Source organism: Anthonomus grandis, chromosome 9 (genome assembly GCF_022605725.1).
Source record: "Anthonomus grandis grandis chromosome 9, icAntGran1.3, whole genome shotgun sequence".
Classification (NCBI taxonomy): domain Eukaryota; kingdom Metazoa; phylum Arthropoda; class Insecta; order Coleoptera; family Curculionidae; genus Anthonomus; species Anthonomus grandis.
The window spans coordinates 15,552,906-15,571,908 of NC_065554.1; the positions used below are offsets into that span (position 1 = coordinate 15,552,906).

The window sequence follows — 19,003 nt, forward strand, 5'->3', positions numbered from 1 at the left end:
GTCGGCTTTTCGTATATGGTATCAAATACTTCATTGCATCTTCTAAATAGAATGGTTTCTTCTTTTTTCCAGAACTGCCACTTACTTTCTTCTTTTCTCTTAGATGCCTTAGGAGACTAATTCATAACATCCTCCACCTCTTTTTACATTCCTCAACTAAAATCAAACAAATTAAATTTATATTGAAAATATACTAATGCTATTTATATTTGTTGCAGGCTTCTCGCTACGGGTTGTTCATTTCGAGCGCTATCATTTTACTTTATGAGAGGAGAAACTACCATAGGATATGTAGTGAACGAAACAGCTAAAGCAATTTGGAAATACCTCTAAAATGAATATATGCCTTTACCTTCAGAAAATACGTGGCTGGAAACTGCTAAGAGATATGAAGAACTATGGAATATCCCCAACTGTCTAGGTAGTATAGATGGTAAACAAATGCGAATCCAAGCTCCACCGAAATGTGGCTTTGCTTTCTAAATTATAAATCATACAATTCAATCGTCTTAATGGCAAGCGCTGATGCCGATTCTCTTTTTACTGCAATATCATTAGATGATTTTGGAAGAAATAGCGATGGTGCAGTATTTAAGAATTCCCAGATTGGTAGGCTACTTAATGAAAATAAATTGAATATTCCACCGTCCAGATCACTTTCTGGAGATAATAGTGGTCCTTTTCGAATGTTTTTCGTTGTAGATGAAGCATTTGCGTTAAGACAAGAAATAATGAAGCCATATCCACAAAGAACCTTAAATAATGACAGAAGAATTTTTAACTATCGCCTTTCAAGAGCGAAAAAAAGTGTTGAGTGCCCCTTTGGAATACTCTGTTCTAAATTTAGAGTGTTTCATACCCCAATAACATGCAATGTTGATAAAACTGAAAATATTGTAAAAGCTGAATGTGTCCTACACAACTTTATCCCAAAACACGATGCAGTATTTGTTTCATCGAATACTTCCATGCAATTACCCCAAAACCTTATAAATATTCCATAACAATTATGTGGTCGACCAACAATTGCAGCAGTTCAGTTAAGGGATAGATTCTGCCAATATTTTGTAAAACCAGAAGTGGCTTTAACAAAATATAGTATTTGTTTAATATAAAATGTTCGATTAAAATGTATTTGCACTAAATAACTAATAAAATATTTTTACAAGACTCATAAATCTAAATTTTTAGTTTAATAGCCACCTGCTGCCATGCTAATTCCTTGGCGTTTCTATTAGAATACTTCTCCAACTTATAATTATAAAGAACCTCATGTTTTTCAATCACTAACACAAACATCACATTAAATTCTTCGTCGTCTTTCTTCTTGTTTTACGTTTCATGTTTCATGTTTCTTTGATGTGTGGTCTGCCTTAGACATCACCGTTTTAGGATCTCATTAAAGATTAAAAAAGGAATGGATACCAAGGATTATATATATTAAGATAAATTAAGAAGAAGAAAAAGAAAAAAAAGACAAATATGTTGATAAAAAATCTTGACTATTATTAAAAAACTGTAAAATTACAATTAAAAATAAACAAAACTTCTTGTTTTCCCATACTCATTGCAGTAGGTAAATGCACTTATATAAGCACACAAGGGTAAGTACAGACGTTTCTTGCAAACCATTTTAATCCCTTAGCAAACCATGACAATTAGATTAGCTTTTAGTAGCCCCGGCAACGTCCGCCGACCAAACCTATAGCGTCGCGACGCCACGCTACAGTCGTTATTAAGTTAACTCGGGATGCACCCCAAACGGGGCGCGTTTCCTTCAGGTGTCGTGTAAAAGTTTTATTGTGTTCCTTTATGAACTTCGTCACTTTGTTAGTTTAACCTAGAAAGTAACCTTTCAAGTTCTAATTTAACGGATTTTGCAAGAAATGTTTCAGTTTAATGTAAGTCTTACGTTTATATTTATTTTATTTTAAATATCTTTTATGTATTAAAGAAGTAATTTGTTAATTAAAACCAGTTTTATTGGCTTATTGATTACACTTCATTATAACTTTTCATGCTATAGTATGTTATAGACTGAAAAATTATATAGGTATCTACAAGAAAATATACTCAACATAAAAAATCATATAAATTACTAATACTTTCATTAGGTGTGACTGATTAATAGCACACTTTTGTTTTATTTTTTTTAACTAAAAAAACTTTCATATAAGGAATGGTCTAATTTAATGTAAGGGCTGTATGTTATTATGAGCGTAGAGCATTTGTACATTCTAACTAAATACAAAAATACACAAATAATGTAAAAGTACAATGAAAAAAGGCGTGCAAAATGTGTTTATAGTTAATCCCACTATAGTTACAATTAAAGACCACAATATGAGTATCAATAGGCCAAAAAAAATTTTGTTTCCGATAGTCAAAACAATTGTTAAAGTATAAGTAGAACGCTGGTCTACAAGTGGTAGATTTTTAAAAGGTTAATTTACATAACTGATTCAACTTCGTTTTTGATGGTGGTAGACAATGGTACAATGAAAACATCTTGTCGAACTTGCATTGTCTTATTTATTTAATGTAACACGACGTTTCGGTTGGTAAGTATCTCCAACCGTTATCAAGTGTAAACTGTTTACACTTGATAACGGTTGGAGATATCAAGTGTAAACAGTTTAGAGATACTTACCAACCGAAACGTCGTGTTACATTAAATAAATAAGACAATGTATCTCCAACCATTATCAAGTGTAAACTGTTTACACTTGATAACGGTTGGAGATATCAAGTGTAAACAGTTTGGAATGATTCCAATGATTCAACTTCCTTAAAAATAAAAGATATTTATCAAATCTGGATAAACAAATTTTTTGTTACTTTAGTAATAAGGGTATTATTATTTATTTTATAAATATCTTTAATTTAAAGTTGAATCAGTAATGTGGATTTAACTTTTAAAAAAAATCTACCAGTTGTATCTCATTGGTTCACCCATACTTTTATAATTGTTTGCTATTCCAAACAACCAAGAAAAGATTCATCAAAATCATTCGTACGTTAAATAATAAAAATAAATAAATATATATAAATGCCTTTAAATTCAGTTACGGATTTTATTAGTTTTTACATTAGCATCCTGTTTTTGGAAATGTAATACTGTTTTAGTTTACAGTTAAAAAGTTATTTTTCAGTTTCACTAGCTTCTACGTAAGAAATAATTTTCTAACATTTTAAAAGTTAAGGTTTTAGATTTTAGTTATATGGACTAGCCATAAATTCAGTGAAAATAACACCAAACATAATTAAAGATTTATCGGCATAATCTAATTGGACATGATACAAATACTAAAATTTATTGTTCATTTCTTTTTACTGGAATTATTTACAAGTAGACTATACAGGATTTTTCTAAGTATTTTGTAAAAACAAAGATGGATGACTTATCTTCTTAAGTTTTCGTATATTCGGTACTAGATTTGCAAACGCTTCATTACCTATTTAGAGAGTTAATCGGAACTGCAATTTCTACAAAAACTTATTTAAAGCAATTACGAATTATAAGTATTAATACTATTTTTAATAAATATTAAAAGTGACTCTGTGAATTAAGTGAATCGTACGTCAATCAATTTGATCAGTAATATTTATTACTAGAGAAATATTTCTGCTGTTGCTCCTGTGAGCGACATTATTCATTCAGAATCACTTCTTCATAGTGTTTGAAGAGTACGTTATCTAATTGTATCATTGCTGTTTTTTTTTTAAGTTTATATTTTCACAAGACGACATCAGCGTGTCCGGTGTATAAGTGAAGCAGAAGGTAAATTTGGCCGCTTCATTGGCATATGCTCTATTTTTCTATTTGTTAAAAAGTAAAAGTGAAATAGAAAAAATATACACAAGCACTTCAACAATATGTAAAATAATGTGTTAGATATATTAATATATAATTGTACATAATATTATGTCATACATTTTAACTCAATAAAAAATTAAAGAGTTAATAGCATGAAAAAAATATGTAGGTACTTAATGTTAATGGCTACTATATTACACACCAGTAATAATAAAAAAGGAAAGTTTAAAAAATTGTAGCTTCTTTTGAGATTTTGTATAATAATTCGACTAATATAACTAATACCTACTAAGGCAAGTAGGTAATGATACAATAAGTTATTAATAAATAACAACCAGCATAGCCACATTTCTAGACTGGTGAGCCAATCAGATTAAGATTATCTATGCGTCAAACGATATGTCAACAATAAGAAACTAAGTTTTAATATTGTTAAGATCAAATGCGAAAAGTAAATTACGGAATAAATATTAAAAAGCTTATGATGATTTAAAAACTTTGCTTAAGAATTTGTTACATCTCATAAGTTCTATTGCTTAATTCAGAAATCGTTGTCCGACAATATATAGTGCGTCGTGATGTCTAAATTCATTTAAAATTAAGCAATGGGTTTTTTTGCAAAATTGCTTGGACCCCTCGATTTTTATTTCAAGTTGCGCTTTTTTGTACGTAAAGTTTGTATATACAGGATTGCTTAAAAACAAATTTCGACTATCAGCTTTATTTTTTCAAATAAAAGCACCTTTTATAATTTTATTTTTGAATTTCGCGTGGAATTCTACGTATATTTCATGTATCATATCCTATAACTGAAGTTAACAGTTACCGAAAAAAACGCGATTAATGTAACAAATAAAATTAAAATAAATTGAAAGTTCGAAATGGTTGCCATTCACGGCATGACAATATCCAAGGCGATCAATATACTCTTGTTGCATATTTACAATCATTTCCCGAGTTTCGGCGCGCACTTCTCTGCGAATCCTTTCTTTCAATCGTATAGATTATTTTGTCTATTAACACACATCTTAGACTTGAGGTATCCCTTCAAAAAAAAGTCCATTGATGTTAGGTCAGGTGACCTAGCAGGCCATTCGATGGGTTCTGTACCTCGTATCCATAGATTGGAAAGGTTTTATCTAAAAATGTATGCACAATGGCAGCATAGTGTGGAGGAGCACCATCTTGCTGGAAAATTAGTTCTTTATCAGGATAGTCTGGGTCCAATGGATTTGGAAATAAAGCTAGAAATACTGGAACTAATTAAAATTGGAGAAAATCGAGATACACTCGTCCTGTTAAAATCTATTTAAAGAAAAATGGACCTATTACTCTTTCGCGCACTATTCTACACCACATATTTAGTTTTTGAGGGTACTGGGTGATCTCCTCCATTTCCATCTCCAATCTAATTCGGATTTTCTGTTGCCCAATATTGGCAATTTTATCTGTTCACACAACCACTCACTTTTTCTGATAATGTCACAGAACGTGACATTATCAGAAAAAAATTATATTTGTTTTTTAATTATTATTTAGATTACACATGTTTTTTAAAAATTTACATTTTGCTTTAAACTCATTTCGCCTATGAAAATCGTCATCAAATAACTCTTGCATTAAAATAACTATGTATGGGTGGTATTTGTGCTTTTTAACTATTCGGTAAACTTTAAAGTTCGTCATATGAAAATTAGCCCTAATTTGCTATAGAAGAGTACATGGTACAGCTGTAATACAGTTTCTATAAAAATATACAGTCAGTTTACGTTAAAGAAGTACGAATAAATGGATATTTGCTATGTTTATAAAAATTATCACAGATAACGTGCGCCTTTCAAAAATAATTTTCAGCCGTATTTTTTTTTAAAACTGTTAATTTTAGGTATAGGATATGATGCATGAAATATACGTAGAGTTTTCGCGCAAAATTGAAAAAATTAAATATAAAAAAGGACTTTCACTTAAAAAAATGATGTTGATGATCAACATTAATTTTTAAGCAATCCTGTATATACAAACTTCACGTACAAATAAGCGCAACTTAAAATAAAAATCGACGAATCCGAGCATTTTTGACAAAATCCTATCGCTTAATTTTAAATTGATTTAGACATAACTTTTGGGACGCACTTTATACAGACTTCTTCCGAATAGCTTCTCTTCAATGTCTATTTGCAAGATCATAGGCAAAAAAAGGTTCTCAGCCATTTCAGAATTCGGCGATATTATCATTTTAAGCAGGTTAAGAAGAGAATTTACTAATTTTATTATAACTCGCGACGTTCTAAACTAAAGGTAAGAATTAATAAAACCAACATATTATGCAAATAAATCCATAGCCTGCAGGAGCATCTCAAAAAAATTAGGATCATTTAGGTAATTAGGAAAAAATTTTTTCGATTTTTGTCACTTTTATCCATAAGAATGAGAAATAAGAAACAAAAAATTGTAAATAATCCAAAAGGTTTCGGATTTTAGAATTTACCAGCGGCATACCACAAAAAAATTCAAAGGGAGAAAAGGGACTCTGTAGAACGGTAAGAAAGCATGTGCGCTTTTAAGTTTTCAAAAAACTTTGGTCCTTATCTTTCTTAATCGGATATTTATAATTTCTTCCTTTATACATTATATTATTATCACATTTAGAAACGCCGTATATGTCTAGTTGAAAATCATCTCTTAGAAGCAGTATAAACGATGAAAGATATGTTATTTGTTCTCTTACTTAAAATGAGGTTAATTCATAAAATACTTATCGATTTGTTCTACTTACTTGATATTAATAAATACTTAATTAACATATTGAAATACGATCAGTAATGCACACAAAGGGTTTCTACTTATCGTTACCCTATTTTAATCTTGTCATTATACATGATTATTATATGAAATGTCTTTAGGTAGGTGTAGTATATAACTTTGAATGTCACTCTGATCAATGTTTCAAAGGTAATCGATTTTTAAGATGTAACTGGACTTTTTTTAATTTAACGTACAATATAACTATTCATTTTAATATATGTTTTTTTTACTATTAATTTAAATTTACTATTTTAATTCTAGCGTAACACTTCCAAATATAAAAGGTAAATTTATTTATTTTTTCAACCACTTTTAAGAAAATCGATATTCTATTAATCACATTAGGTTTTAGCTAATTAGTCCCAATCCACCCTAAATTTCGCGGAAAGAATAAATGTTTGTGTAGTATACAAGACCAAGGTATATTATAAAGCAGTTGTCATGCAACATTAATTTTATGGTGAGGGCATAAAAAACCGGCATTTTATTATTTTAATAGAGCCACACCCAAAATAAATGATTGGTCAATTTTTTTTATAACATTTCAAGGTGGCTGTACTCCCATAAAAATACCAGGATTATAATAAATTCGTATTTTTTTATGTTTAGCAGTTATATCTACTATATTTCCAAAAAATTAAGGTAATATATGACATAATACCTCCTAGTATTTAAAAAAGTCTTTAGAGCTTTAATTTTCTGAAATGCTTTATACGAGTAATAATTTTTTACCTGGTTTTAATTAACATTACTTTGTGAAGATAAAATATAACTAAATAAGAAATGAAACTGATAAGTCGACAGCTTTAAAATAAAATTTACAAAGAAGACGAACATATATATTTTATAAATACTCCATGACTTTCCCTTTATATTGATACTCACTGGTAATACTGCTTCGCTCAATAGAGTTAAGCACAAAAAGTAAAATAGTCAAAAATTAGAGAATATAATAATAATCCATTACAATAATTGTTTCCCTTTATTGGCTTTTGCAGTACAAGGTAACCCTAGAACACCGAAAGAAAAGATAAAATAGAAAAAAATACACAGCGTTAGTCAGACTAGTAATATAAAAATGCAGCATATAGAAAGCTTTTATTGCTCTTTATATAGAATCCTTTTTAATACATACACGTACTCAACTTACACTTATATGAGTTATATAGTGCGTTTTATCCCCTTTAATAAACGAAATTGCCTTCGAGTGATTTTAGTCATTTGTAGAGAACGAAACTTGAAATCTCTGCAAGAGTGACTAGATAGAAGAAAAACTACAAGGTTGGAAATATGGCCGATGACTGACACGAGAATGCAATGTCGTTATTGGTTTATTCAGTCCCTCCTGAGCTTTAAACACCTCTATTAGATGAGATAATTATGCCCAATTTAAAATTCCATATAATAAATACCATTAGACTATTGGCCTCATGTAAATGTTCTAGTAAGTCGTTAATATATAGAATAGTCGCGGCAAGGTTATAATGGACCGAGAAATACTATTAAGAAAGTTATAATATTTTTCTTTGTCATATCTCAGTTAATTTTTGCTACTAGCTTACTATCTCTAAATATGGCCAGTACATTTTTGGTTATAGGTCTGTAGGATAATAAATGAATTTGCAATACCAAAGATACAATTAGTTAACTCAAATAGTTAACTGAAAGTCTTAGGAAAGTACATATAACTTTCTGCTAGTAATCGCCATAACACAAGCAGATTAGGAAATAAATTGTTAGCTTTTCTGGTTTCCTTAGCTATAGTCATCATTTTACCAAAATTAAATATAGCTATAGTTGGTATCAAGGTTGTGTGCAGTTGATCTTCAATCACTATTATATTAATATAGTGGCGCACTAAATGCGGCTATGACGTAGTTTTCCTTTCAATCAGTTTAATTAGCACTAAAACAATATATAATTTCTAACATACACAATAAGCCAATCTATGTAGGTAATAAAAGTTTGCAATAACGACGAGTGAATTTTTAATACTACTTTGATTTATACAATGTAAAAAAAGAATTTAATTAAGCCAATTTAAAGAAATCCAATTAAAATAGCTAAATTATCCAATCCAAGTGCCCAATTTAGGAAGTCGTTAATAAAGGTAGTGATTTCGTACTAAAAAAGACTGTCAAACAAAAAGGCAATACTTAATAGACCTGTTAACCTATAGCTCTAGAGCCATAAATGATTTATTATTAGAACAAGTAAATAAATTGCGATAAATTTATTATTATTGTCAAAATATGTGTGCGTTTTATGATTTATTATGGGCAAATTATACGATAATTAGTTCTTGATATTATATTTTGATGTTGTAGTATTTGTTTTAGTATGCACCTACCTAAATGTTGTCAACTAATTATATTTATTATTTAAAATAATGATTTATATTAGTGTTTTTAAAAATTTAGAAATTGGTAAAGTTATGAAAATTAGGTAAAGAAATGATATTTCAACATTTTCCTTAGTTTACTTAATTAAATCATGTAAAACGTGAACGAGAACTTTTCGAAAAATTAGTTAATTTTGTAGCAATACATTTTTCTGTTTAAAATCTTTGACTATAGATACATTTCTTAAAATCTCCAAATCTAAAATTTCCAATTCTATGTTTTATCTAATACTCAAGTTCAAATTATTTAAAACTAATTAGTCTAGTTATAACATAAAACCATACTAGAAGTATCACTTATTTTTTATGCAGATTAAACTCGAATTTTTTCAAGTAAATCAGATATGCAAATGAAACACATTGTATAAGATTTCATGCAAGATAAAATAGATATACCGATCTAGATTTTTAAATTAGTGTTAAACATATCACCATTGTTTATTTTAAATTATTAGGTAATTAATTGGATTCGTCTCTTCATTGGAAATCTCATTCTGATTCTATTATTTCCAGTATCAATAGTGCCACTCAGAGAGAATACTCAATAACAGATTCAATAGTCAAACTGCAGTCTCCTCTATATTTTTGATATTTTCACATATAAGAAAGATATATAAATATTTGTAAATAAAAAGACCAGTATCTAGTAGTTTCTTATAAATAAGACTTATATTAATCCGCTAAAATCATATATATTAAAAATTACGTTTTCAGAGTAAGTATTACATCTACATGCTAAGTTATAGAACTGGAGTAGGTAAATAAAACTTTAGTATCAGCATGGATTGCATGGATCCAATCGACTCTGAGGAGAAGATATCCTAGAGACTTGTAAGGAGATTAGAGATATTCTAAGGAAAAAAGAATTTCTTGAATAAGGGTCTCTCTAATATCCTAATTTATGTTTTATTTTTCAAGGGTACCACTAAAAGTACCACCTGGCCAGTGGTATCTTTGATAATAAAAGAAACCACACAATAGATTATAGTTAACGGTAAATATAATGGGCTTAGTATGAAAGCGCGTAAGGTGTTTTGCATATCTAATGCAAGCTATGATCTAAGGGTTTAAGATAAAAGCGTTGAAGATGAATCAATCATAGGTCGTTAAAAATGATATTTAAAATGCTAACTGATTCTTAAAATAAAGGTGGTGTTGAAATTTTCTTTATAAACTAATGATTTATTTATTGCTCTGATTTAAACTTGCAAATGAAATTTGATGCGTTTTAAGAGGGAGTTATTGTACAATTTTTTAGATTTATTTACCCCGTTTTATTGCACATAAATCAAATTAGCATTCTTTTATCTTCTCAAGATAATTTTAAGTTTTTAACTATCAACAAGAATGATAAATTTGATAAATGTTTTGATGACTCGCCAGCGATGCATTTTATCCGTGGTTGACGAAAAATTGTCAAGAAGACTGATAATTGTTTTTGAGTTTCCAGATCGTGAAATCACACAATATTTGATACATTTAAGAAACAAACGTCTGATTGGATAGTCCCTCAAAGAGCATTAACTGTGCAACTAAAAGAGTCAGTGCTCATGAAAATTACACATTCACTTAAAACTATTTGAAAAATTACCATTTTATTGCATATATATGATATTTTACTTTATTTAAAGTTTTATCAAGAGATTCTTTTTTGTGTCACTTTTAATAATTATTGCCTAACTTGGAGTAATTATTTACTACCTATTAAACGGTCTTTATTTCTTTCCCTATTAACTAGGAGGCGAATATTAGCTTATTTTTCTACAGAAAGAGTTACCTATTCTTTTTGAAGAAACTTCTTTACTGCTACTCATGATTTATGCATGATGATGCACAAGCCTATTTCTGCATTAATGATCGTAATCACTTAGATACAGTAAATTCAAACCGTTGGATAGGTACGGAACATTGGTCTGCTCAATCGCCGGACTTAAATCCTCTAGATTTTTGCGTCTGGGGGTTTCTTAAGTCCTTAATTTATTTCACTGCCGTCAAAAATGTAAATAACCTGAGGAACCCAATTAAGGCCGACTGTAAAAAAATGAAGAATACACCAGGAATATTTGTCGGAATACGACAATTAATGGGGTGAAGAGTGAAGTTTCGAGAATCTTGTGTAACGTCTGACGGAATTCTGCCTATTGTACGGCTGGATGAACTAGATTAGCTTAGTGGTGCCTGTCCAAAACCTGGATAAGAGAAGGGTTGGATGCTAGATGCCAACCACCTGGCTTCATTATAATAAACCTCGAACATAGCTTCGGATACTGATAGACCTAAACAAAGATGACAATGGAAAATAAAAAACAACATGAGGTTTGGACGCTATATAAACCTGACAAACCTGGAGCAATACAGGAAATGGATCGTGAGATAAACCAGAAGAATCTTGATCTATGTGCAATACAAGAACTTCAATATACGTAAGAAGTTATGATGGATGTAAGTGACCCAAGAGTATACTAGAGTGAACACTCCACAGAGCAAAAATATAGCTTCGGCTTCGTCCTTAACAAAGAAAGCTGTCCTTGAATTTAGGCCTATCAATGGCAGAATATGCATAATCAGATTTAGAAATACTCGAAAACATTTCTATCGTGAACATATATGCACCTACAGAAGAGGCGACAGACGTAATCGAGGAAAACTGATACAACAAAGTATAAAGAATATATTAGCAGCTACCATCGTGCCATGTCCAAATTGTGCTAGAACGCGAAAATAGTCAAAGAAGCAATCTTCTTCCGAACAAAAGTTAGAGAGAGCCTTCACACATAAGCTAATGACAACGGTAAGCGATTAATAAGTCTTGCCGCACGAAACAACCTTATATTTGCAAGCACATATTTTCCGAAAAAAAAACATTTACAAGTACACGTTGATCTGACCTGAACAACACACTAAGAATCAATTTGACCATATTCTGATAGAAAAACGTCACAAAAATGATATTACAACTGTGAGAAGCTTTAGAGGTGTAGAGTGTGATAGTGAGCATATCTGGGCTATGGCAAAAATTAGGAATAAAATACGAAAAGTTGAAAAGCAACCCTCCAGGGAGTGGGTTTATAAGGTCAACGTAAATAAAACTACAACACGCTTAAGTTAAAATAGCCTATTAAAGTAAGCAATACAAAGATTGAGAACAAGAAATTAAAACCAAAAAGCAATATAAAGAAAAGTGTCGGGTTAATCCTCCTACTAAATTGAATATGAGCAAATTACAAAGAGCCTTAGAAAATTTATCAAGCGAAAAAAAAAGATACATGAAAGAAAAAAAAATGTTATAGCGCAACAATATGATCAGGAAAAAATAAGAAACTTCAAAAAAAATATGGAGGAGCCAGATAAACCGTTGAAGGAGAATCACGAGACAGTTTTACCACTAACCAAAACTTACCTTATTTTACTTTTGACACGTGTTTCGCTAACAGCGTTAGCATCTTCGGAATAAGATTAAAAGTGGCGACGTAGTCCAAAAAAAACATTAAAAAATATAAAGGCTCCCGGCCTAGATGGCCTTTAAGCAGAGCTTATACAGCAGAGTAAACCAAATATGAAAAAACAATTATACAATCTTATCGGACACAAAAGTGTGTCAAAACTACAGAGTCGTCTCACTACTGTCTGTGGCATACAAAATACTCTTTAACATCCTGCTAAATACATTGACTTTTTTTGTGGAATGGTGTATTGGGAAATATCAGTGTGGGTTTCGAAGAAGGAGGGAGACAATTGATCAGATATTCAACGTGAGACAAATTCTGGGAATACGGCCAAGCTCGAATTGTAGACTATAAATAGGCTTATCGCAGAATCCATCCAGGTCATGAAAAACTTCGGTTTCAAATAAACTCATGACGAAGAAGTGCATCCTAGAATCCAAGGCCCAAGTCAAAACGTCAGAAGCCTTCAATATTAAGATGGGCTACGGCAGGGTGCCTCGCTCTTACCATTATTCTTTAGCATAGTTCTAGAATATGTGAGAAGAGGGCTTGATGATAGAAATGGACATGAAATTCAAAAGATTCACTCGGACGATTTCGGAATTATGTGCAACACAAAGAAAGAGACTAAAAGACTCTATAGTCGAATAGAAGGGATTGGTAGAAAATTGAAAGACTTTAAGTACCTTAGCTCACAGATAGACGAAACAAATTATGCTAGAAAGGAAATATAGTGCCAAATACAAAGGGGAAATAAAGTTGTAGCTGCTCTGCATCGACCACAAAATTTATGAAGAAAAGTGAAACTAAGTGAAGATATACAATATAATAGTAGTGGTATGGGGCGTGGACCATGACTATTAGAGAATAAGAGAGGCTACTCTCCTTCGAGAATGAATTTTTAAAGAAGATATGTGGATCCGCTCAGGACCCCGTAAAAACCCTGTGGATGAAACGCACGTTGGCGAAATAAAAGAAATGGCTCAACACCCATAAATAACTAGCATAATAAAATCCAAAATGCTTGAAACACAAGAATGCTGCCAGGATGATCGAGATAAAGGTAAAAATATAATGTAGAGAGGGCCGCTAATATAATGTAAATACAAAATTGGGAAGAAAAAGTAAGAGGTACGACTAGATGGAGGGCGGTGGTCGAGGAGGCTTAAACGCTTTAAGAATTGTTTGGCCAGGTTAAGTAAGTAAGTAGTAACGTCTGACGGTGGTCATTCCAAATAATATTAAAAATTGTATATTTGTAACTTTTTGTTATTGTTCTGATTTATTATTATTGTATTGGATAGTTGTTACTAATGCATTCAAAAAACAATAATTAAGCATTAAGATTATATTATTATATATTTTATTTTATTAATTAAATAAGGAATTTAAAAAAAATAAATAAATTAGCTTGCTAGAGTGCCTTATTTTAAGAAAATTGAGGTTATTACCTTGAGCACAATGATAAGCATAAAATTACTTATTGTATATTGAATATCAAAAAATATGCGCCTTAAAACCCACAAAACTTCATCTGTAAATCGCAACCGGTTTTAGAGCAATAGATAAATTTTCAGTTGTAAGAAAAATATCAACACCTTGTATTTCAGAAAACAGAGAATTTGCGGACAAACGTCTATGTAGGAATCTATAATTTTTTTAATATAAAATCGCTCGAAAATTTACTAACACCATGTCTATACAGGGTGATTTTCAACCTATGCGCCTAAACTTGAAAAATGATAGCTGATGAGTAATAATGGAAAAAAAAATAGTAAAATATTTTTAGTTTTGGAGATATTCATGTTTTTTTAAATAAAAAACGTGTATTTTTTAACGTGGTTAATCTAATCTAGACGTACATGCACGGGCCAAACCAGGTTGTAGGCGAATTGCGTCACTGGCAGCGTTTATGCGATGTCGTAGCTCCTGCTCAGTATCAACTTCGTTTACATACACCATTGTTTTCATATGACCCCACAAATAAAAGTCTAAGGTCTAAGGTCAGGCGAGCGAGGGGGCCACCCAACTGGACTATCACGGCCTATCCATCGTCCGGGAAACACATGATCTAAATGTTGTCGCACTGGTCGTGAAAAATGTGATGGAGCATTATCATTAAGAAACCACATGTTCTGCCGAACGTTGAGATTCACATTTTCAAGGAGCACTGGTAAATTGTTGCGCAAAAATTCTAAATACCGAGCACCAGTCAAACGATTTTCCAGAATAAAAGGTCCGATAAGCATCCTGTTCAAAATTCCAGCCCATACATTTACAGAAAAACGTTGTTGAAAGTATGTTCTCCGTGTAATATGCGGATTTATAAAACCCAGTAGTGAGTGTTATGAAAGTTGAAAATTCCATTGCGCGTAAAATTTGCCTCATTCGTAACTAAAATGTTCATGGTAAAGTTTGGGATTAACTGCTGGTGATGTAACAACCACACAAAAGTGTACTCGAAGCGGCAAATCTCTTGGAAGTAGGGTTTGTACCCTCTGCACATGAAACGGGTACAGCAACTCGTGCCTTAAAATTTGCCAACTTATAGATTGCGATGTTCCCGTCGTTCTAGTGCTAATTCCAGGTTGTTCTTCGACAATTTCTAAAATATCCTCCTCCAGATTTAGAATGTGCCCAGGTCTAATAGCTCCTCCATCTTGTCCAGGCCGCGGCCGCAAATTGCCAGTTTCTCCACCCCGCTGAATAACACGTAAGAAGGCCCCACGTCTCGGGTGATATCTTCGGGGAAAGTGTTTGCTGCCTTCTGATGCGTTTCTCCGTAAACCAAAACCATGTCGATAAGTTCTTCGTTTGTAAAAATGTGCGCCATAACATTTGACGCTTTTATTTTGTTCGTGTGAAAATTATGATCGAAAACGATCACAGCCACCAACAAACTAAGTACTGCTAAAGATTCCAAACAACAAATTCCAAACATTATGGCTTGTTTACTATCAGTTATTAATAAACAAAATATGTTCGTCTGATACACGTTCTGTTGACATTTGTTTAACTTTATTTCGGAAATCAAAAATATTTTACTACATTTTTTTCTTATTATTACTCATTATTGATCTTTATCTACCATTTCCCAAGCTTATGCGCATAGGTTGAAAATCACCCTGTATACTTAATTATGAACGATATTAAATACAGATTAAGATTTAATAATTTCTTTTAAAAACAGCAAAGACTAAATTTTGGGGTAGTAAATACACTTATTTTATATATCTAACTGAAGAATCAAGAAAAGTAATATGTTAACCATTTGTAATGAAGTTTTTAATATACTTGTTTATGTAGATATTTTTATTGAAAAAGGAAATGAAATTAGACAATATTATGAAACGCTCAATTTTCCTTAGCATAAACATTTTATTTAAGTTTCTGTTATTCAAGTACATGAATAAAAGATTGCAATACCTTTTTTCCACCAGTATTCAGTATCGAAATCTTTACTACTTTTATACCCGGACGTATAATGAAACTACTTGAGTAAGAAACGAGGGATCTCTCTTATTTACAGCATATAAAGAAAAAAATCTCTTACACCTTCTAAGGAATATATAATTTTTTTTTTAATATATAAGATTATTGAAATTTTAGACTATCAGCATTTCACAAATAGAATTTATTTACGGCCTTCACTATTTCATATAACTTACGAATAACTTAATAAGTTCTCATTAATTTTTCCTCAAGCTTTTTGTATAATTAATCAATACTGTCTTAATCAAAAAGAAAACTTTGTTATCGTTAAATACAGCACTTCTTTATTAAAGATCCCAACGTTAAAATTAATACACGTGTGTCGGTAAAAATAAAATACAAAAGCCCTAATTACACGTGTGTCCAATTAGGGCTGGATTGTCGGTCGGGATTTTCAAAAAGTCATCCTGTAACTAAGACCCGTTTTTTTTTTTTTAAAGTAAAACTGCAATTCATGTCGATTGCTTAACCGATAAGTTATAAATTGCTTGCTATACGAGTCAGTAAGTCTATAGGTTTGCAAGCCAATAACTTGTAATAATATATCTCATAAAATCTAAATTAGTTGGTGATGACATATTTAAATATATATTGATCAGTGATCATATTCAGATCACTGACACATATAATTGAGTAAACTACTTAAAAAATAATACAATATCAATAACAATGGTTAAAGAGCAAACACAGTTGCTTGAATTACCCCATATAAATTAGAAATAAATAGCTTATGAACAATGTTTTATCGATGCACCACTTTTGCGTGTTTTAGGTCATGCCATAGCTGAGGGCAGGATAATTATAGATTAGAAATAGAAAACTGGGTTACCTATTATTGTATTTGAAATGGATATCATTATATTTTAAACTAAATTACGCATTGGATATGTTTGTGATTTGTTAGGGCTGGTATAGAAATAGATCTTAGGAAGAACGTGGAAATTGGGTTACCATGGCTTTTTAGTTAAGAAAATGATATGTAATAATAACATTTATTGTTTTATTTTATTGATTTACTAATAAAAAATAATTGAGAAAATAGAATAGTTTTATTATTTAAATAATGTCAAAATTTACTTTGATTTTACTAAAACTTATATTTTTATTCTATTTTTCTAGATGCTACCCAAAAATGATACCCACAAAAAGTTCTGGAAATCAACATCAAGCAACTTATTAACCAGTGATATAAGTAACTCTACTAGCCGCAGCAAAACAAGCAAGTTTATCAAATGTTTAAAAAGGTGTAAAAGTATTTTAACCCTCAGCAGGTCAAATAGCTCAGACTCTATGTCAGTTAGTAGTCAAATTCCATCTAGTTCTTCATGGTATTTGGAATCAGATTTAAACAGTCGCATACAAATCGGCAAAATAAATTATGTTGAAGATTGCTTTAAAGAAAGTTGTATGGAGCTTCTGCCAATCAAAACAAAAACGTGCGAACAAAATAAGTTAGAACTTTCTGAAAATTTACAAAAAAGTTACTGTTTTTCTGAAGATACTATATCAAAGAGTTCCCTAAGCATAGACAATTTTGAATCAGTTTTTAGTAGTGTTAGTGACGAAACGTTTAAATCAGCCGAATGTGACATAATTTCTATTGATAAAATACAGTTTGAGTGTAATGAAAATGAAATTACTGAGGATAATCTTGAAATTGGATATTCATTGCCTTATCTTGAAGCTTTTGAAGAAATAGTAAATGATCCATGTAATATGAAAAATAATAGAGCAATTAAAGCCGAGCTGACAAATAAGGTAAGAAATAGTTTATTTTTAAATATATATTGATAGATTTAAGTCTATATTAGCAAAACGTTTACTGCAAAAGTTACAGGTTTTCTTGCCTTTGTTTTTGTTTTGTTACTGTGGACTGGGTTCCATGCTTTTAGTATGTCTTCGTTTATTCATAAGCAATCACCATCATATACATATTTCATAAACATCACCTGCGTCGAAGACTCGCAATTGACCTGCAGATCAATCAATATGGTAAAGATATACTTATTCAGGTTTGTTTGGGACAAAATATATTCTAATAAATGTGCTGTGGTATCTATATCACGCAAGTACTATGATATCAGTTTCGGTAGGGAGGTTACAGATAACGTGCATCATCAGTTGCAGATCATACCATAGCTGAGGGCAGAATAATTTATAGCTTTAAAATAAAAAACTGGGTTAACTAATAATTTGGTATGAATATAATTATATTTTAAACTAAATAACGCATTGAATATGTTTAAAATTTATTAGGGCTGACATAGAAGTTCTCGTTGTCCGACTACGAAGTCGTCTTCGTATTGAAGTCGGGCTTGGTAGCACTACCATTTCTTAAAGTTCGTTTAAGCTTATTAAAATTTAATTTATTAAATAAGTACTGCATAAAATGACCGGCGGTTGATATTTATAAGGCTGAGAGTAGTAAACTTTTACAAAGTCTACTTGCAAGGGTGTGTAAGTACTACTGCAATTTCTTTCAATTTTTGGCAATGCACTTGGTCTGCCTTGTTCAAGGTCAGTAATAACAGACGGTTAATTATTAAAGAACTATCCGATAATTTCCTAACTTAAATTTGCCCCAAAATATTTAAAAAATATATATTCCATATTAATTCAACTTGCATTGATATCCAATATTCCATCCACTAAAAACATGGGTTTCTTCCAGAAATACACAAAAAAGTATAAATTACTGTTTTTTTTTAAATTATTAGTAGCCTTAATAATTAGAAAATTATTAAAACTACTAATAATAATAATTTTTAAAAAATATGTCCTGGCAGGGGACATATATTAACCGCGGGCCATTGTAGAAATTGCCCATTAGAGGGCTTCAGAGTCACAATAATTGGTACATACAGCAGTCTTTACCTGTGTGCATACTAATAATTCGAGCAAGAGCCAATTCAAGAGGAGGTCTTTTTTCGTTTTTTATGAGAAACAACAATCCTTCTGGAAGATTGAGTTCGTGATTACACCTCTTACTTCGTTACTAAGGAGTATGTTAATATTCCTGCGTCCATCTTTTTCAAAAATCAT

General features: G+C 30.9%; 1 protein-coding gene across 7 annotated transcripts in view; it reads left to right on the forward strand.

Moving 5' to 3' along the window:
- Nucleotides 1-1,790: 1,790 nt before the first annotated feature.
- The window catches only part of LOC126740062 (uncharacterized), a 313,797-nt gene continuing 296,584 nt past the window's right edge, over nt 1,791-19,003 (forward strand). For 6 of the 7 annotated variants that reach the window (XM_050445914.1, XM_050445915.1, XM_050445916.1 and 3 more), the window contains exons 1-2: nt 1,872-1,901; nt 17,081-17,719. In XM_050445914.1, coding sequence (XP_050301871.1) covers nt 1,887-1,901; nt 17,081-17,719 — 654 coding nt within the window. In that variant the 5' untranslated portion in view covers nt 1,872-1,886. Of the gene's footprint in view, nt 1,902-17,080; nt 17,720-19,003 lie in introns of all 7 variants that reach the window. The other variant, XM_050445920.1, reaches the window with a different exon arrangement.